The sequence below is a fragment of the Anarhichas minor genome, unplaced genomic scaffold (genome assembly GCF_050575085.1).
Source record: "Anarhichas minor isolate MPS153535 unplaced genomic scaffold, ASM5057508v1 ptg000007l, whole genome shotgun sequence".
Classification (NCBI taxonomy): Eukaryota; Metazoa; Chordata; class Actinopteri; order Perciformes; family Anarhichadidae; genus Anarhichas; species Anarhichas minor.
The window spans coordinates 17,879,428-17,901,163 of NW_027466453.1; the positions used below are offsets into that span (position 1 = coordinate 17,879,428).

The 21,736-nt window shown below is 43.8% G+C and overlaps 1 protein-coding gene across 2 annotated transcripts; it reads right to left on the reverse strand.

The window, feature by feature from the left end:
• Positions 1-2,246: 2,246 nt before the first annotated feature.
• setd1a (SET domain containing 1A, histone lysine methyltransferase) lies at positions 2,247-20,992 on the reverse strand. 2 transcript variants are annotated; one of them, XM_076086338.1, is made up of 21 exons: positions 20,845-20,992; positions 19,696-19,840; positions 19,090-19,188; positions 18,719-18,989; positions 18,398-18,540; positions 18,046-18,305; positions 16,104-17,796; positions 14,334-15,320; positions 13,468-13,635; positions 12,812-12,896; positions 12,593-12,735; positions 12,385-12,418; positions 12,087-12,276; positions 11,935-11,978; positions 10,486-11,789; positions 8,885-9,236; positions 8,566-8,747; positions 6,511-6,621; positions 5,611-5,730; positions 5,179-5,316; positions 2,247-4,333 (listed from the first exon to the last, which is right to left on the reverse strand). In XM_076086338.1, the coding sequence occupies exons 2-21, from the start codon at positions 19,831-19,833 to the stop codon at positions 4,160-4,162; spliced, it is 6,636 nt and encodes a 2,211-aa protein (XP_075942453.1). In that variant the 5' UTR covers positions 19,834-19,840; positions 20,845-20,992; the 3' UTR covers positions 2,247-4,159. The 2 variants fall into 2 exon arrangements, with proteins under 2 accessions (XP_075942453.1, XP_075942454.1); XM_076086339.1 differs by lacking the exon at positions 20,845-20,992 and adding an exon at positions 20,503-20,794.
• Positions 20,993-21,736: the final 744 nt, after the last annotated feature.

The following is a 21,736-nucleotide window of genomic DNA, read 5'->3' on the forward strand; positions in this document are numbered from 1 at the left end:
ATATATATATATATATATGCATATATATATATATATATATATATGCATATATATATATATATATATGCATATATATATATATATATATATGCATATGCATATATATATATATATATATATGCATATGCATATATATATATATATATATATATGCATATGCATATATATATATATATGCATATGCATATATATATATATATATATATGCATATGCATATATATATATATATATATATATATATATATGCATATATATATATATATATATATATATATACATATATATATATATATATATATGCATATCCATATATATATATATATATATATATGCATATATATATATATATATATATATATATGCATATATATATATATATATATATATATGCATATATATATATATATATATATATATGCATATATATATATATATATATATATATATATGCATATATATATATATATATATATATATATATGCATATATATATATATATATATATGCATATATATATATATATATATATATATATGCATATATATATATATATATATATATATATATATATATATGCATATATATATATATATATATATATATGCATATGCATATATATATATATATATATATATATATATATGCATATGCATATATATATATATATATATATATATATATATATGCATATGCATATATATATATATATATATATATATATATGCATATGCATATATATATGCATATATATATATATATATATATATGCATATATATATATATATATATATATATATATGCATATGCATATATATATATATATATATATATATATGCATATGCATATATATATATATATATATATATATATGCATATGCATATATATATATATATATATATATATATGCATATGCATATGCATATATATATATATATATATGCATATGCATATATATATATATATATATATGCATATGCATATGCATATATATATATATATATATATATATATATATATATGCATATGCATATATATATATATATATATATATATATATATATATATGCATATATATATATATGCATATGCATATATATATATATATGCATATGCATATATATATATATATATGCATATGCATATATATATATATATATGCATATATATATATATATGCATATATATATATATATGCATATATATATATATATATATATGCATATATATATATATATATATGCATATATATATATATATATATATATGCATATATATATATATATATATATGCATATATATATATATATATATATATGCATATATATATATATATATATATATGGATATGCATATATATATATATATATATATGTATATATATATATATATGCATATATATATATATATATATATATGCATATATATATGCATATATATATATATATATATATATATATATATGCATATGCATATATATATATATATATATGCATATGCATATATATATATATATATATATGCATATATATATATATATATATGCATATATATATATATATATATATGCATATATATATATATATATATGCATATATATATATATATATGCATATATATATATATATATGCATATATATATATGCATATATATATGCATATATATATATGCATATATATATATGCATATATATATATATATGTTACTTTATCGTGTATATTATCTTATCCTCATTTAAATATTTCTACTCATCTATATTACATCATATTTAAATCTAATGTTATGTTTGTTAAATCCTCCTTTTACTGAGAATGTTGAGTTATTGGGTATTTTTGTTAATGTTTGTTCTGTTTATTTAAAATGAAGAAAAGAAGCCAATTAACAAAGCACGGAAAACAAAACAAGTTAAGAGCTTATTTCCAGGTCAACTCAGTTCAGTGCACCTTTAAAATACCAGTCATATGTAAACAGAACAGATGTTTATCAGACAGATGTAGAGATTAGAGCTTTTAAACTCACGTCACCCTCTGCGCTGTGAGCTTAAACAGATCGCCCACTTCACTTCATCATCTGGGGACTTGTGACATTTCGTCGGCCAGATTTCAGCGCTTCCTCTCTTGTTTTCTCTAAACAGGAAATACAAAAAATTGCAGGTGCATTTCCTCTTCAAACTTCCTGTGATACGCATGTCTTCTATGGAGCGTGTTGAACACAGTAAGACACACAGCTACAGAAAAACATGAGCTTTTCATTTATTTAAAAAATATTTTAATGCACCATTAATAAAGGGTCCAACGCATTAATACAAGAGAAATATTGCAAATAATATTAAAATAATCATCAAATTAAAAGGAAAAACAATAAAAAATAAATGACTGGAAGGTATGTACATGTTTCCTCCTCATGGAGAGAGGAAAGGGAACGACATATTTACAGCTTGAAGTCGGTGTGTTTCTACGAGAAACAAACACCTCTACAATATTTACATGTACTTCTTTGATTTTTTTTTCTTTTCCTTTCATCTTTTTATCCTGTAGGAAAGAGGGTTGTTTGTACTGAAAGGCTTTCATTGCAACAAGAATTATCTTACACACGTTCCTGTTTGGAAGGGAACAAGAGAACAAAAGTCTTCTGGTTTGAAGTTGAAAATGAAAGTTAAACTTTGGACGGCCATGGCCATTTGGAAAAACAGAGACGCAACACAAGGGGCCAAATACGTCCTGCTGTCTGCAGCGCATCTATGCATACCTTCCACCCGTCTACACTGCAAACAGGTCGGGAGCAGGACTCTTGTTTGCAATCAGCTGATCCATTTCTCAGGGAGGGATGTTTTGTTTGGGGCGAATATCTCCACGCTCAAATAAAATAACGCTTTCTGAAAAGGCCCACAAAACAGGGAAAAACCAAAGAAACTTTACAAAACTAAACCTCTGAAAAGACCTGACCAACTCATATAAATGTGCCTTTTAAAGACGTGTGTAGCACACAGATCGACTAAGTTAAACACTGACCACACATATTTACTAGGACCTGCATGAGTTTGGTGGTGAAAGCTTTGAAAAGCTGAAGGAAGGAGACGCAAACTGTTGAAATGGGAAACGTCAACATTTGCTTCCATGAAACTAAACACAAACAGGCGGAGAGATCCAAACAAACACTGAACGGGTTCTCAGCACAAGACTTTGTTGACATAGATTTAACTTGGGGGGGGGGGGGGGGGGGGGTTGTGCTGATCCTGCAGACATGTAAAAATAAAACACACTTTTAGCTACAACCTAAACTGACGTATTTTCACAGGGGGTTAAAGACAGTTCAAAGGACTTTGCTCTCGGGTTGTGGCAGATCAGGAGAGCAATGCACAGCGGAGAAATTATAGTTTTATGGGGCGGTGGATACACTGAAGCTCATTTCACTGTAAGATACTTACAGCTAATGCAACTAAAGAACACTACCATTAACAACAGCAATAGTAATATTAGAGAACACTATGAAATGAAATCAAAATAAACGGCAAAACAATCTTCACACTTTGAAATCTTGCATAACCGAAGACCTAATTGATTAAAGTTGTCGTCTTAAAAGTGCGCCCTTGACAAGCGCTTTTAAAAACCCTGAATTCGTCAGATATTCCTGTGCGTCTGTGTGCGGATCTGTGTGGATGGTTGGGTGGTGGGTGGTGGGTTAATGCGCGGGATTTGACACTGGAAGAGTGAACGAGGCTGTTAGATTATGTAGAAGTACAATACTGGTGTTCTGTTCTGGCGTCTTCCTTCAAACGGGTATTGGCATGGGACTATAAAGACCTTTCATGCCCGGCTGCACGGAGCCTCCTGGTTGGAACATATCACCCGATGGAGTCCAACAATACTGCCACAGAAGAGCCAACGCTGGAGCGGAGCAGAGCCCCCCCGCCCCGACACAAACCTCTCACACACCGGCTTGTGAAAAAGCCAAGTGAATGAAAAGTGTGCATGAAAAGTGCAAATGTATTTGTGTGTGTCTCTGTTTCCTGGGTATTGTGAGGACGGGGAGGTGAGGGGGGAGGAATCAGAGGGTGGCTTTGTTTCGAGGTCCGCTCTGAGAAGGGTGAACCGGGAGGGGGGGCGGGGTGTCCGGGTCCAGCTGTACGTTGGCAAGTGAGGAAGAGAAGTGCGTCCGCTAGTTCAGTGTCCCGCGACAGTTCTCCGTTCCACACAAGCAGGGAATCTTGTTGTCCTCCAGAGGGAACTTGTAGTCGTAGGTGATCTCTTCGTTGACGGCGATGGCCTGCTTCGAGTAGATCACGATCTTTTTCTGGGACTCTATGGTGATAACCTTGGCGTAGCAGCTCGGCTGGAGGAACAAAGCAACGAGAGACTGATGAGCTCCAGAAAAACATTACATCAAATAGAGTCATACGTCATCGCCTGTAAGCTGTGACCCAGATTTAAAACACGTCAGATATGGACAAGTAGGGCTGAAAAACAGGCCACATTTTGGTGCTTTACGGTAATTGTGCTGTTGCCTTAGAAGTGGAGAAAACAAGACCGACCTTCACCTGCAAGCAACATCAGAAACATGTTTCCGCTATGTTTCATAATCATTGATATCCCCCCCACACGAGAATATGAGCTAGACCGGAGAATATTCAGTTAAAACAAACTGGTGATTTTTCACCCTCATTGTTCTCCTTGAAGTTGCTGGAAGTGATGTAATGTGTCCCCGGTGCGTTTTATGTGGAGCGAGCTCTGAGCCAGACTCTGTTTAAAGAAAACAGACTTTTCAACGCTACATTGTGCTTCAGCAACCAGCTTTAAAAGTGACGTAACTTCTGTTTAAATGCGTGCTGTGGGAGGGATTTAATACAAAAAGTCAATGATAAATGTTAATGAAACTTAAAGGGTTGAATTCAAGAACAGAATTTTAGTGGGCTGGTAGAATGAGTGTTTAATTGGGTTATTTTCTTTTGATGTTGCCAACATGTTGGTTTTGCAATAAACTAAATGATTTTGATCCCTTTGTTCACATAATGAAGAGTTGTACTTATAGCAGAGAAACGAGCTGCAGTCGTTTCTAGAAACATCGTTGGTCTGATTATAAAATGAGCGTTTCATTCACACAAAGGATCAAAAGAAATATCATTGTTAATGGCGACGCAGCCCTTTGGACAGGTGTTGCCTGAGGATGTTCACACTCACAGTGCAGCAGTGGTTGATGAATCGAGCCAGGTTGCCACACTTGGTGGCGTCTATAATTGTGTCGTGGTCCACTCTGAACAGGTAGCTGCTCCCGATGCCCTGCTGCGCGTACCGCTTCTCTCGATTGTCAGCCACCATCTGGACGGACACACACACACACACACACACACACACACACACACACACACACACACACACACACACACACACACACACACACACACACACACACACACACACACACACACACACACACACACACACACACACACACACACACACACACACACACACACACACACACACACACGATGTTAAACCAAACATCTGAAATGTTTCTTATCAACAAAGCAGCAACAATGGACACAACTGTTGGACAATATGCTGCCTGCATGGGATGTCTGGTAAGTTGTGCGTGTGTTGAGGCCGTACCTGTCTGATGTTTTGACCCACGTACTCGATGACCATCTCATCAGCAGCAATGGGCTCCATGGCAAACAGGCCCCACTCGTGGATCCTGCTCCGTCCAAAACGAAGCTTCTTCTTACGATACTGTAGAAGGAGAAAAAAGACTCACTGTAACAAAGGTCTTGGTTTAAAAACAAACTAAACATAAAGTCATGAAACTCATGCTGGTTTGAGGAAATGTATGTTTAGGTGTTAGTGAGTAGATTCTGTCTTGTGCCACCACCCTAAAATATGACCACCACCCTTCTTTAGGCTGTTGCTGGTGACATGACTGTCTTCTGTCTGTGTTCAACACAGGGTGAGCTCTGTGACATGTTAATGAGAAACAGGCAGTCTGCGCTGAAGGATAAACGCCTTCCTAGTGAACAAGTTAGTCACTGATAGCGTCCATGACTCAAAAGTGTGTATAGTTAGACACTTCATTTTAATATAGCATCAGCTTATGTTGGTCAAGAAATAGCTCTAATGTGTACGCAAACTGGTGACTAAACTACATGTGTAATACACACACACATGCAGTTTGTACTTAAAATAGTTTTAAAGTGAAGAGTCACTATCGTAGACAAAGTTGGGGAAGCAGTTTACTCCAGTTTTGCACTCAGAATAACATGCTGAAAAGTGGAACGCCTTTCCTAAGATGTAAATAGAAGAAGAAGTTTGCATCTGTGTGATAATATTATTGGACAGACGCAACATTATGACGGTGTTTGAGTTCCTGTCTGTTTCGCTGAACTCCATCTACTGTATTTTATTGTGAAATCTTAACACTGGCAGGTGGAATTCATCAAAAGCGCACAACAAAGCGTTGTAGTTGTAACGTGACTGAGGGGGTTCATGGGTTCCCGTGGTTGTAACCGTGTTTACCTTCAGCTGGTTGAGTTTGAGCAGGTCAGAGTCCATGACGGCCGTGGTGCCGATGGCGGTGAGGAGGCGGCGCTGCTCCGAGCGTCTCTCTGAGAGGACCCGGTTGGCTCCCTGGCAGGAAACAGACAGAGTAGAGCCTTTACAAAGAGGCCACTGACACAGGCTCACTTTACAGCGTGGCCTTGAGCTGGAACAAGCTGAACACTTTGACCTGAATTTGTAACAGTGCAACGATGTCAGTGTGGGTGAGCTTCATTTGGAAACCAGTCACCGGGAAGGCAGATACGTCTGTGAGGAAATGTTGGAGGCAAGTTTCTCTTCTGCTTCAACAAAGTACGCTTCACTAAATTTAGACCCAAATACAGGATGTGACGTTATCAACATCGTATTTTTCTCACCGATTACTGAAGAGGCCAATGAAATGATCCCACTAACAAGTACTGACTGTGTAGCCAATGGCTGTTATAGCTCAGGCTTTATTGATATTAATGAAAATGTTTTCCTTATATCCTTAACTCTTACAAACCTCAATAAGCTGTGTCCTTTTTTAAGAACAAGATGGATGAAACTATATGGATTTATTTCAACATCAACAGCCGGTGTCTGTTTGCTTTTAACGTATACGTGGCAAAAAAACATCAAACATCAATGTAGCAGATGGTTTGCAGCAAGCATGGAGTTTAGATGAAAGTCTAGAAATACGGCTCACATTAATGTGCAGCTGTGGCACTTTGTTTGTTGCTTTCGTGTGTATTTAAATAGCTGAGGCAGCGTTATGGATGAATGTAAAGTAAACTCGACTGATTGAAGAGAAGGTGGGTGGCATTCAAAGTTCATCATGTATCATCTGAAGAACATTTCCACTATTAACTCAAGAACAAAGCTCATCACAGAGTACCTGCTGTGCTACTTCTATCAGGACATCACACATGTGGACTGTGGTGTGAGATTATGAGTCCGGTATACTGTACCACTAGAAACACTGAGGTTACATCAAAACAACACGCCATGGGTAACTAAAAGTCTTCCTGCATGGAGCCAGTGAGCCACAGCACAGAATGGAAAACACATTACTGGGGAATACAGGCGCCGCATAGTAACACAACACAACTGCATGAGGGGGTTTCCTCAAAACTAAACATCAGCAGCTGCTTTCAAATGACCTGAATATCCACATTTTACTACTTTCACTAACAATCTGGTGTGGGATGGAGGCTGTAACCCAATAAACTTTAATTGCCAACATTATACAAGAAGAGCAGATATTTTCCTTCAAAAAACAGAAAAACTAAATACTGAACATAGCAAGAACTATGAAGGTTGAAAGGATAAAGACCTTGTGTGTGTGTGAGAGAGAATGACAAGTAACTAAATAACGTATTGTTCGAGACTTTTGGGTGATCAGCTATTTGGAAAAGACACGAATCTATAAACATCTCTCTCCTCTGGAAACACTCTTATTACGCCCACGTTTCCAGTTAATCTGAGCCAAACTGCTGTGGGCCGATTGCAACTAGTGGAATTCCTGAAGGGCATCAGGCGCCATATAAACCATCGATATAATAATACTATTAAGCAACTACTGGACCTCCTGAGGTTTGTGTGCGGAGCCAGCACAGAGAGGGACAACATCATTCTTTCCACACCATGTTCATCTGGAAGCACGTTTGGATTTTTTGTGAATTCTCCACACAATCAAACCACTCTTTCTTAAAAATCTTATCTTACGTCCACCATTCCAAGTCAGGTATACAGTGTGACTGATGTTCTGGGGCGCAGCTGCAACATCTACAGCCTTATCACAGTGATGTGACAATAAAGTACTCGGTATGAGAACAACTACAGAGTGATGCTTCAGTTTTGGTAGCCGTGAGGCGCAACGTCCTTCAGAAATGTCTTTGTTTGTGTCGCTTGTGTCACGTTTCAGCGAGAACGCCGTACCTAAATACGAGTGCAGAGAAAGCTGTGGACCAGGCGAAAAAAGCTGACTCATTGCTGTGTTTTGGGACTCATTCTCCACTGAGGGTCGCAGATTCAGAGAAGGAAATTGCTTACCGAGCTGTCGACATTCTCCACCTCCCGCATGACCTGCTCGGGCAGGTCCAGGTCCAGGTAGACGTCCTTCTCCTTGCGGCTGATGGCGTAGTAGCCCTCACTCCTGGCACAGCCGGTCACATGCTCACGAAGCTGACCTCCTGCGTTCTTCTTCTTCCGCCGAGGATTTGGCAAATTGGTTAGTGCAGCTCAAAGGTCAAGGAGAATAGCAGGAAACCACACAGTGATACGAACACAAAACAAAACATGTAATGCAGCTACTTGTTGATTTAAAACAGATATAGGTTGTTTAATGCAGGTCAGGCATTGAAAAGGATATCAGTGTGGGTGACCCAGTGAGTGTCATTGAGCCAGTCAGAGCTGTGGTTGTCCTGTAGCAGCTTTTCATAAGTCTTCCTCAGAAGACTCAAGTCTTCGCCGTCCAGACCGGAGTTCCAGATGTCATACAGGATGGTCATCTGCTCAAACTCACTGCGGTTATCGAACTTCTTGGCTGGTAGCTCGGGCGCGGCCGGGACGGGTTTCGGCCAGCGCTGGGACGACGTTACGCCCGCCTCCTGCAGAAAGAGGCGCTCACTCTTCCTCACGTCATCGACCAGCTCGTCCTCTGTGTCGGAGCTGGACAGCTCCCCGGACTCGAGCTCCTCCACGTCCACATCTTCCTCAGAGTCCTGCACAGAGGAAGAGGAATGTTACTACCAATCAACTGTGAATGAGCACTTTTAAGAAGCATTGCGGTTGTGTGTTCACACATGCAGTTCAGTTTGAATCATCCATTGTTGCCTCTTAGTTTCTAGTTTGTTTAACATTCACGCTGTCACATTATAGCTCGGGGTTAGGCATCTGTGAGATGATTGGACGAGCTACCTGCCTGTCTACGCACATCGCTCGTCACTAGAGTCTCCACAAGCTGCTAGTCTGACAGCTGTGAGGACTAATAACAGTTTATGCTAAACCTTCAAAATGATCATTTTAGGGGCTTTGGAGGGAGGCCTGAAGCGAAGAGTGGAGACAACTTGGCAACTTTCTCGCTAGATTTAGCAACTTTTGGAGCTAATGCTGCTAGCCGCTTTCATTGGAAAAGAGTTGGCAACACTGTTCTGCTTTTATGGTTGTTTACTGGTTTACCGTAGCTTTAAATCACATGACAGGTGAGATATTTATTGGACCGTTAGTCATCTGAAAGATGAACATTTTGTCAGCGGAGTTATTCACATTTTGACAGATGTATATATGCAGGGTCATTACATTATATTTTCATACCAAACATTCAAAAGGGTGCGCTATTGTTTGGACCATTATCTCTTTACTCAGCATATCACAAGAGAAGAACGTTTAAATTGAAAAACACGCTGCAAAACAGGAAAACTTCAACATGTTTTTTTCCAGTGAGAAGCAAACGGCTCAGGCGTGTGGCACGCATGAGAAAAAACTCACTAGATAAGTATACGTGCGTAGACAGGTGCTGGTGATGTTACACCAACTGAACACATTTACATACAACACTGAGACTCAAGTGTTATTGTTGTAGAGAGGACAACATCTCTGCTTGCTCCATTTAAAAACATCCTCCGGCCAGCACGCACAATGCAAAGTTAAAAATGTTTTATTACCTCTAATAAATAAATATATATCTATATAGTAGTTCTGCAGCGTGTTGGTTTTCCCATTGATTAAAAGCCCAATAATATCATTTTATATAGCTCGGAAATGTTGGGCATGCATGAGAGACAGGAAGTAATTTCCTTCCTGGGGAAAAACCTGACGACATTACCAAACACTAACGTGCCATTATAACATAAACCTAAACCGACGGATGTGTCACACACATTGTGACAGATGGTTCACTACCTGTGACACGCTGTTTACGGTTAAGACATCCACAAACGTTTACAGGAACAAAGCAGAAGTCCCACGCACCTCTAGTTTCCGCTTCCTCTGTTTCTTGCCCGGCTGCTCCTTCTGTTTCTGCGTGAGATGCACCTCGATGTTCTCTTTGTCTTTCCTCCTCCTCTTTTTGCTGTTGTCCTTTTCAAGTTCGAAACCTTTGCCGACCGCCATCTTCTTCTTCGACGACGGAGGCAGAGATGCAGCCTGGCCCGCATCCTCAGACTCACAAAGCACTCCCATTGCGGATATGTATTCTCCTGTATCTCCTCTGGATGGCAGCGCCTCTCCGATGACCTCCTCTGGAGCTTCAAGCACTCCAGAAATAGTGTTGAGGTCTGCTGGGAGTAGGACAGAGGGGTCCTGTTTGGAAGAAGTCCTTTTGGTACCAGATGGTACTGGGAGAACAAGGGGTTTGCAGTAGTTGTGCTCCATACGGACAACGACACCCTCTGGGCTCATAACCAGGGCCAGCGACTCTGGAGAGAAGAGATCTTCCTCCATCTTCTGCTCCTCTGCCTCATCCGATGTCTCCGTCTCCTCCGAGTCCCCAGCGTCAGGGTCCATTTTCAGGGCTACGTCAGCCAACACGGACAGGTCGGCGGTCGAGGCGGAGGCCAGCTGCAGGAGGCCCGTGGCCCCCAGCTGCTCTCTGAGTCTCAACCTCTGCTCTCTTTCTTCCTCATCCTCGTCTTCCTCTCTGAGGGAGTGACAGGACGACGCAGACAAGCTGGTCGTCCGAGGCCTGCCTCTGGACCGTTTGCTGACGGGAGGTGGAGGAGGGGCCTCCTCGAAGGCCATCCTGCACATAGAAGCGTGGTCCAGCGGCAGGTTCTGCACAGTGCGGCACACCATAACAGGAGGGACGGGAGATTTGGGGGAGTCTTTGCCTGCACCACGTTTTCCAGGGGATTTGACCAGGGTGGTCTGAGGAGACACAAGAAGTCCCTTTTTGGACTCATCAGAATCTTGGGTTCGTCCCGATGGGGGCACGATGAGGGCATTGCCTTCACCCGGTTTGGAGGCAAAGGGGAGCAGTTGGATGCCCTGAGTGACACGAGCCGAGGGGGATGGGGAGGAAGTGACGGGGGAGTCTTGAGGCCTGCACGGGGAGAGGAGGAGAGAGTCACCTGCCAGTTGAGAGGACGATGGCGATAACGGTGCCGTCGGCAGCTGCGTTTTGCTGTCGATCTCGCCCGTGGAGAACGAGACGGTCTTCCTGCGCTTCTTGAGAGGGGGGACCAGAACAATAGGAGACGAAGGACGCGGGTACGGGGGCGATGGAGGACGCTTGGTAGGTGCTGCTGATGGATCTGCCTTGTGGTCCTTGGCTTCACCTGAGAGAAAATATGAGAGTTTTGAAAGACTGGTCCAAACTTAGCAAAGCAGCCGTTTAGATAAAGTCAACATCTTCCTTTAATGTTTAATCTTAGTATTTTTTGACGTGATATGCATCTGATAATGGTTTTGATGAGGACTAACCTGTTTTGACCTCTGCCTTTGAAACAGCAGCTGCACTATTCTCACTGAGAAAAACAGAGGAAAACATTGAAGTCAGCCAGAATGATGATGACGCAATGAAAAGTTGACAAATGAATTAGCAAAGATATTAGAAACACCCCAAAACTCCATACCGGCCAGCTTTCTCGGTTGTGCTGTCCATGGTGGACTCATCCATGGTGTCTGGCCCTTCGCTCTCTGCCCTCTCTCCTTCCTCTTCATCCTCATCTTCAGAGGAAGATGAAGACGAGGACCCTGAGGAGGAAGAGCCCTCAGAGGACGAAGAGAGGCTCTCATCATCACTATCAACACTAAGGGCATCATCTAAAAAAAGAAAGAAAAGAAAACAGTTATTTGGTGTCATTACTGCCTTAACTGAGAGTAAACATAATCAATAAAGACGTAGTAATACGATTATGGGTTGAGATTTACCATCAGACTCCTTTTCACTTTCTTCTTCATCCTCCTAAAAATAAAAAAGATCACAGTGAAATGCTGCCATCTAGCAATCAATATGAGCGACAACACAATTCTGAGCAAACACAAAACAAATGAAATATAAACTACCAAAACGTTCATATATTCATATTTATGCATGCTCTAAGAAGACGACAATAAAAGGACAAGAACTCAAACGCACCTTTTCAGTCGAGGAGCCGTCTGAAGTTTCCTCTCCCTCACTGCCGAGCTCCCACGGTTTACGATTTCTCGGCTTCTTTTTCCTCCTCTTGTTGTCCCTGTCGGCTCCGTGTCTGTTGGCCTCTGGCATTCTGCCCCCAGCAGCTGGAAACAAGACACCAGTTTAAGAGCCTATAAATGCAACCTGTCTGTTAAAACGATCAACATCAGCTCAGCAAACCTTCGTCGTCCTCGTCTGGTGGGGTCGAGGGTCGCGGCCGCTTCATGTCTCCCTCTTCAAGCTCCTGAGGTTCTTTCCTCTTCACCTGGACAAGAGCACGCCGACAATATGTTGTATAAATCAATGAAACGCAGCCAAGGGCCGACTTTAACGGTTCTGGTACTTTTAGACAACTACCATAAGATTATTCTCGAAGCTTTTCCATATTTATTTTTTAAAAGTCTGACCAGCGGCTTTCGATTTTGAAGATTCTGATTGCCTTACCAAGAACTATAATTGACATCATAAACAACCTCTTTTGTAACTTTTCTTTCATGGAGAACTGAAATTGTATTCTATATTCATAATAACACTGACAGTTAAATAACTTAAATTTTCTCCAAAACTGCACTTAGTTACAGAACCTTCTCTCACTCGATCGATCGGTGCATCTCTAGTTTATATTAAGATTAACTAAACTGGAGTCCTGCAGTAATGAGGACTAAACTTTCTCAAATCTAAACGTGGGACAAGTACTTTTAAATGCAAAATAAAACTGACACTTCCCAGTGTTCGTCTGTAGTCCGAGGTATAGATGTCGGTAATGTATCAAACCACAGTGTGAGCTGTTGAACGTGGAGATGCAGTCCTGATCTGAGGCAGTGTGGTGCATTTACCTTGAAGGAAGGCAGTCGTAGTGCTCCTCGAAGAGACAAGCCCTCCATGCCACCGCTCTTTGCCCAATCCACAAGAGACGTGAGAGGCTCCCGAGGACGGTTGACCTTTTCCTCTTTTTTCTCATCGTCCCGTAAGGCAGACACCCCTCTCACCATCGTCTGGAAAGGCTACAGGAGGAAAACATTCACAATTTGTATTTATTCCCCCTTTTTCATTTTACAGTATAACACCGTTTCCTGATCAATGTGCTAAGCAGCAGAGAATGAGGGAGACAAATTCAAACCGTTATCAAACGGTAAAAGTAATGGCAGCTTTGGAAAGCAACACATCCCCTTGCTAGTTTAAAGGCAGCGAGATCCTGAAAGTTTATCTTTGGAATGTTTTTAATCTGAACATAGAATCAGCTTTAGGAAAAGGATTTTAGTCCGAGTCTAATGAAACAACCTCTAAACTAGAATTAGCATCTCACGGTTGTATGCCTTAGCTTACCAGCCATGCTGCAGTTTACAACCATGTGTCCAAAATGTCATCACTTCATCAGTTTATCCGTTTAGACATTTGCATGAAATAGTTATAATAAACCTAAATTCTTGTGAGGTCACAGTTTGACTACCAAATTCTAGTCAGATTATCGTAGAGTCTTAATGCAAGTTTTGCCTCCAGACGAGGGCTGAGATGGTGCGTTCACGAGCATGGACATGACGGAGGGACAACCGGAATACATTGTGCCTCTGGAAACGTGTGTCGCCGGCGTGGAGGCATAAAAATGTGGATGATGCAGTATTTCTTACTGTCACACAAAAAGCAAAGCTGCAAGCTTAAAAACTTTACCCGCACCAGCATCGCTGCGATTCGTCTTCCTTACCTTGGCCTTGGTCTCTTTCCTCTCCCACCACTCGTCAAAAGTCGCAAAGGCAACGTTCTCCACCATCTTGCGGTTCAGGTCCCTCTGCATGATGTTCTTCATTTCCTGGATCAGAGTGCCCAGCACCATCTGCACCGTGGCTTCATGCGGATTCTCAGCCAACATGGGCATCTCCTCCCCTGGAGCCCTGTACTCGTCTCCCTCCCCAGGCAGCATGGTGCCATAGCCGGGGGGGGGCATGTAAGAGGGGTAGTGCGGCTGTAAGACGTGTGGCGGCCAGCCACTGTGAGGAGGTGGGATGCCGTGGTGTGGTGGGGGTGGGATCTGAGTGCTGTGGGGGTCGGGGTAGGGGTAGGCCATGTGGTGGGGCATGTAATGGTGGTCCTGGTCGTAGGGCGCACCCGCCCCACTTCCCTCCTGGTCCATGTAGGGGTGGTGTGTGTGGGGTGGGGGCATTGAGTGGAGGTGGTAGGAGGTGTAGTCTGCAGTGGCTGCCTCACCAGGACCTGGGCTGTCGTTGGCCGACGACATACGCAGCTGGTGCAGGCGACTCAGCATGTGGGTCTGCATCTGGAAAGACATAGGAGCTCCACCGCTGTACTGGTTCATCAGCTCCATGGACGAGGCATAGTCATACATGTGGTGGGGCATGGGAGGAGGGTACTCTGGGTGCAGTTCCATGTGGGGCAGCGGAGGGATCCCGGGGGGAGGCGGGGGTTGGAGGGAGTAACCAGGGGGAGGTGGAGGAGGCAAATGAGGGTAGGAAGGAATGGGAGGGTGCATGGAGGTGCCAAAGTGCTGTGCAGAGTCAGAGATGGGTGGGGACGAAGATGAGGGGTCCGTTTGTGAAGGAATGGCAGCCTGGGATGAAGAGGGGGAGGAGCCTAAGGTGGCTGAGGGCTGGTGGGTGGACACAGTCGTTATGGTCGTCTCCTCCTCCTCCTCGTCGGAGATCTCCATGTCTTCCCCTGAGGAGTGAGGGGAGGACTGAAAGAAAACAAAGTTTATTGCGTTAAGTTGGGAAAGTGTTTAACCGCCATCAACAGTGATAACCACACTTTCAAAAGGGGGGCTGCAAACATAACTCAATACCACAGATTCAGGAAGTGTGCTGTGGAAATATGAATCCGGTAACCACAAAAACAAACTGTTTGTGCTCCGGAGGTTAACCATCTCTGTACTGAAGTTATTTCTTCTATCCTTCTTTTTCTTCCTTTAGGGCAAAGAGTCGTTTGTTTGACTCGTGTGTTGCATTTTGAATAATAATAAAAACGTTTTGTAGGATTTGGTGGCATCTAGCGGTGTGGTAGCTGACCCCTCCGCTCACTCCTCCCTTTCCAAGGCTGCGGTAAAGTGAGCCACCAAGTGCAAAACCGCGGTAACGTCGCTCGTCTTGCTCAGAGGCCGCCCTTACCGTAATGACACTACTTTAGGAGCAACGGAAGTCAGACTGTGGATGGCTGTGCCACAGTTTTGCACCCTGCAGCTCACGTTTCTGTAGTTTACAAGCTTGAAGTAGAACTACAGTGGCCTTAAAGGCAAAAAAAAATCTAGAGTCAGTGTTTGGTTCGTCTGTTCTGGGCTACTGTAGAAACGTGTGAAGAGGAGCTGCTCCCTATGTAGACATGAAGAGCTCATTCTAAGCTATCAAAAACACAACGATTCTTAATTTCAGGTGATTAGACACTAATGTAACTATGAGCGAACATTTGTCAGAACCAAAGGCAACAGTCTGAAGCTCTCAGCTTCATCACGTGCTGCTGATCTTACCTGACTCTGTCCATTGTACGGCGGTGTGTGTGCTCCTGTCCTGCTCTGTGTATCAGCACACCCAGCCTGTGAAGATTCCTCCTGCAAAGCTCCAGTCCCAGTGAGAACAACCTGGGCTTCCTCTGGGGAAAGATTGTGGGAAGAGTAGGTGGAAGAGGATGGCATGGTCGCTGTAAGTACAGTGGGACTCTTCCTTCCTTCTCCCCCCTTTCCTCGTTTCCTTCCTCTGTGGCCATCTCTGTCCCCTTTCCTCCTGTGGTCCTTCTCCCCATTGTCTCCCACCTGCTCCCCCGATACGTCACCTGAGCCGCCTCTTCGCTCTCCTCCATCCCCACGTACTCCCCTCTGCTTCTCCTCCTTCCTATCTTCCTCATCCTCCTCATCAGAGGGCAGGAAAGAGAACTTGGCCTTTTGTTCCTTTAGGAGCATCTCAATACGAGAGTCCAGGCTGCTGCTGTGGTAGACGAACGGCAAACTCTCATTGGTGGAGTCTGGCTCTGGGGAGGACGAGTCGCGTTGAGGGGGCGGTGGGGAGCTGGAGGAGGAGGGAAGGTGGTGGGGGAGGGAGGTAGAGGAAGGTGAGGTCGAGGAGGAAGCGATGGAAGGGAGGGGCGGGGAGGAAGGCGGGGGCGTCTTCGGCAGTACGGGTGGGGTGCTGGGACGGCGTTTGGGCTTCGTCCACTGCTCTTCGCGGGTTGGACTATCCTGGTTGAAGTCCAGTGTTCCGAGTGTCTCAGCGACAGCCGCTGCGATGACTGACGCTGGCGGGAGGGGGGGAGGCGGTGGGGGAGGTGGAGGCAGGGCACTGTGGTGACCAGCGTGGAAGTCGTTGTCAGCGCCTACCGGAGGCAGAGAACCCCTCTCGACGAGACTCGTGCCCCCTAGACGAGTGGAAGCGTCTAATCCCTGAGGGGGGGCTGGGGCAGGCTCTTTGGAGGAGGAAAATGCGGGGTAAGACGAGGGGGGAGGAGACATGCTGTTAGAGGACGAGCGGTAGGAGTTGGAATTGTATCTGGGGTCAGAGCTGTTGGAGTAGTCGCTGTCTCTGTCCCTGTCTCTATCTCGGTCTCTGTCTCGATCTCTGTCGGGGTCGTGGCTGCTCCGTCTGCGGCTGCTGCTGCTGCCCCCCCCATGGTGGTTGTGAGAATGGTGGTGGTTGCGGTGTCTCTGGTGGCCGTGGTCACCTGACCGGGCGCCCAGACTGTCTCGCCGGTACCCCCTGTCATCCCTGCGATCTGAGTGGTGATGGGAGTGGTGGGAATGATACTTTGTGGAAGAGTTTGTGTCTTGCTGGTGATGGTATGATGACCTTCTGGAGCCGACCCCCGCCGCCCCGTAGCGCCCCCCCGAGTCTCTGTCGCGGTTGCGGTCCCTGTCTGACATCGGGGGCGGATCGTATTGGGCGGCAAGAGGTGGCGGAGGCATCGAGGAGTGGTGCGCCATGTGTGGCCCGGGCCCTCCGGCGTTGGGGTACGGGGGGTAGCAGGGCGGCTCGTTGGGACGGTACGATGTATTCGGGGGGTACATAGGGCGACCTCGGTGATACACTGAAGGTTCCTGTGCATCCTCCGAGTAGCGAGACACTTTGTATCCTCCGACGGTGGATGAGACTGCAGAGGACGAGGAGGAGGAAGGTAGCATGTCCTGGGGAGGGTAGCCGCTGCCCAAAGTGCCAGTGTTGTAGCCAGTATGCCTGCAAGACACAAATGAGGTATTTTAAAACTTGACTACCTAATCATGACTGATATTCACAAACTCTGTGACTGCCACTCGTCCATCGACTATTAATGCCACAACTGCACGAATGTTATTTTCGCAATGTATGTTCATCCAGCAGTGATTATGACATAAATGATTTGTGAAAATATTTCTTGAGGTCTCCTGAACTACGATTTGATATTGAACGGACAAACTCTCTGTCTGCCAAATAGTGACAACCAACCTGCCGCCAGTGAAGCCCGGGTCTTGTGAGAAAGCAGTCCCAGATCTGGAGTTGTAAGGAGTTCCTCCTCCACCCTGAGAGGAGGCAGAGGAGCCTGGTGTGAAGGGAGGACCTGCTACGGAGGAGGGGGGCGTGTCCAGACGCTGATCACTGAAACCAGTATCCCCAGAGCCAGGGGTGGCACTTCCTGATGTGAGGGCCTGGACCCCTGCAGCCAAAACCGCAAGATCGCTGGAGAGCCTCCGCCTGATTTCTGATGACTGCTCAGAGAAAAGTAAATATATAATTGATCAAGTTATCAACCCTAGATCATCATTAAGTAAGTGAAGTGACAATTTTAGTGTATCAGTACCGTGTCGGGCTGTGGTTGTGGCTGTGGCTGAGTTGGGGCCTGAGGCGGGAGCCTGTCTGTCAAAGCCTTGCCTCCCAGGGGCACAGTCTGAGGAGTGTAGGACCCGTTTACTATCAGGTTGTAATACTTCTGCCTCTGCTGGCCTGGGTGGATCAACAAAAAGCCACAGAAAAACAAATACAGGGCTGTTACATGAGCTCACCACAGACATAGACGGTTCTCATGACAAACTCCGTCTCCACCAAGAGCCAGCTAATGTATGTTTTTTTGTTAGTTAGCAGGAGATCCCAAAAGCTTGAGCAGATGAGGCTTTGAGCTTACCTTTTATATCCAGCTGAGCTTGAATGATGTTTCCCATGACAGAAGTGTTGTGCAAATGTTTGACTGTGTCCTTGGCTCCTCTGGTGCTGGTAAACAACACCCTGGCCAGGCCCAAGTGCTTCCTGGTCTTGGGGTGAAACAGGATCTCCATCTCCTCCACCTCACCAAACTTGGCACACATTTCTGCCAAGAAGGGCTCCTTGATATTGTCATTGAGTCTGGCAAAGGTCACCTCCTTGAGGGGTATGGGACCCACGTAGAACTCGTCAAGCTGTGGAGAAAATAGACAAAAATCGGGGGCAAATAAGTCGTCATTGCCATGAATGAAGCTGCGAGAAAGTGTGAAATGAATGTTAACCAGCTTTTCTCACCTTTAACTTCGGCACTGGCAGGGACAGTTCTGTATACCTGGACCACAGTCTCCGGGGTCGAGGGTCCCGCAGTTCACCCACGGGAGGAAATCCAGAGTCCTGGAAACGTTAAGGTTACATTTCCTTACTGAGGCATTCAAACTTGACACCGCGTCTACCTCACACAGAGAGATGGACGGCAGAGACACGAGGAGCTGAAGTGGCTCCAGCCTCCTTTCAGCTCGGTCTGGATTGCACCATCAACCTGTTCATATTCTATGACCCTCGCCGTTGACTTTGTGGCACGTATGTATTTTGAGTCACATACTTTCTGTTATATTTATGATCCTTATTGTATATAAAGTAGATACATTTCTGTCATTGTCTACATTTGGTTTTTTGCACCTTACTGATCATTTTGATTGTTTATATTTTGTTTATTTGCACTCCACAAAGTCAAACTCTTTACCACTATGTATTTAAACTGCTGCACAACAAGTTACCTCAGTATACATACCTTATCTTTAATCACACAGGTTGCAGTTCAAATATACAATTTTAAGCACGCACACACACACACACACACACACACATGTTATAGAGAGTAAAACATGGAAATCAACTCACTGGCACACTGAAATGCACTCCATCGTATCTGTAGATCTTCTGTGCAACCCGCCGGGTGGCTGGGTCCTGGACGAGTTTGTAGCTCTTCCACTGCAGACTGACAGCTTTTTGAGAATCTGCCCCACCGTCTGGATCCATCCTACAGCTGAGAGTCACAGGGCGGCCATGATTTCACACAATGATCACGTCAAGACCACCAACACGATTAGAGATATACTGATGAGCACTGCTGCAGTAATGACAGCCACAGTGTGTGTGTGGCCGTTGGCAGTGGGTTCACTCTCTGCTAATGTAACACAACGATGAGCTGCGTCACATCAGTTAGCCAAACATGAACTTTTTATGACCCGTTGTCTGCTAATAGTGATATTCTAAACAGAGCAAAATAAACGTTGAAGCAGGTTAATAACGAGGACGTTCTCAGTCTCGACTAAGATGCTGCGCGCTGTCAAAACAATGACCAGCGTTACGTCACTGACTAGTTAGTTCAGTTAGCAACATGCTAGCTGCACACACAAAATGCAAAGAAACCATGTTTCCCGACGTCAAAACAGAGTTCACGTTAAACGCATAATGAATCGGGTGACGAACTATTCCGCATGAGCAACATAACCGGCAGCTCTCGCGTTAGATAACGTTCACGAATGTTAAATTACTTATGCCTTCTCGCTTTAGCTAAGGCAAGTTAATGCAGCCGTTGGCTAATGCTAACTAGCAAGAACACCAAGTTTAGGAGGCAAACTCTGATCTAGCTTCCCTTCTGCCCTCATCGATAACGTTTAATCTGTGGGAAATAAAGTCACGCACCCGTCTCAGAGGCTCTACTGACTTGTTTTGACCTCCGGTCCGCCAAAAATTCAGACCCCACCTCTTCGAGATCTACTGCCCGCTCATCCGAAAGTAGCAACCCCGCCGCTACAGTGTAGGCAGCTACATCCAGGCCCGGGAGACGAACAAGAAAAACACTGAGACCCTAACAGAAAAGAGACGTCTCCGATCCGGCGCTAAAGCAAAACCGACGAGCTAAAACGATGCCGCTACCATTCCGGTACTTAGCCCAAACAACAACACGCATTTCCGACCGGCGAAGCCATTGTTTTCGCTCTAAAATCCATATATTGTGAAGAGAGCGGCCATCGCGTAACCAACCTGAAAGCCTCGCCTGTTCTCCATCAGTGTTTGCGAATGCAGCCTACGATTTCTGAGCAGCACTTTCTGTAAGCGCGGTTAGTAGAAAAATAAACGCTAAGTCACAACATGGAGGTAAACTGTTCAAATTATTAAAATAAACAAACATTTTATATCAATAAACTTCTTTATTTTGTTTATAGACACATTTCTACAGTTAGAAAAAAATATTCGAATCTGCGCGTACCAACCCAAGACCAGGAAAGTGACTAAAGCGCCCCCTATCGGCGGACTAGTGGTATTAATGACAACTCAGCAAACGAAAACTAATCTGATCACATTTCTGAACCAAGTGGTGCACAGTTCTAATATATGAGGTGGCATAAGTATTATTAACAAAATGTACTTTAAGTATCAACATTAAAAATACTCATTAGACGGCTAAATTTCTCCCACAGTGTCTTATTACATATTTAATTATTAGTGCGGCATTGACGTGTAAGCAGCATTTTAAATGTTGTTGAGGTGTTCAGTATACATTCACGTAAGTAGCCTACTGTACCTAAGGTTTAATTTGAGGTACTTGTCCTTTACTTGAGTCTTTTCTTTTCATGCCCCTTTCTACTTCTACTCCACCATCTCAGAGGGAAATGCGCTTTTGTACTTCACTGCACTTATCTGACAGCTTCAGTTAATTCACAAATTAAGATTAATACAAAACATACAAAGTAGTGCAGTGCAGTTTGTTCAAGCACAGCTGAAACGATTAGTTCGTTGACAGAAAATAACTTGGTGTTGTGGAAATTTATTTATTTCGATTTTTTTCCACCACACTTGGCAACTTACCATTTTAATTGTTTTAATTTATATATCATAATGTTGAGGTTTGAATATTGTAAAGGTGTCACGTTGG

Bases quoted from the DNA above. Each gene is read 5' to 3' on its own strand.
- setd1a (XM_076086338.1), bottom strand. From the start codon at position 19,833: ATGGATCCAGACGGTGGGGCAGATTCTCAAAAAGCTGTCAGTCTGCAG. The intron at 18,990-19,089 runs GTGAGAAAAGCT...TTTTCTCCACAG, and splicing joins TGCCAGTGCCGAAGTTAAAG to CTTGACGAGTTCTACGTGGG. The intron at 8,748-8,884 runs ATATCCTTTTCA...TTTGAGCTGCAC, and splicing joins TCACTGGGTCACCCACACTG to TAACCAATTTGCCAAATCCT.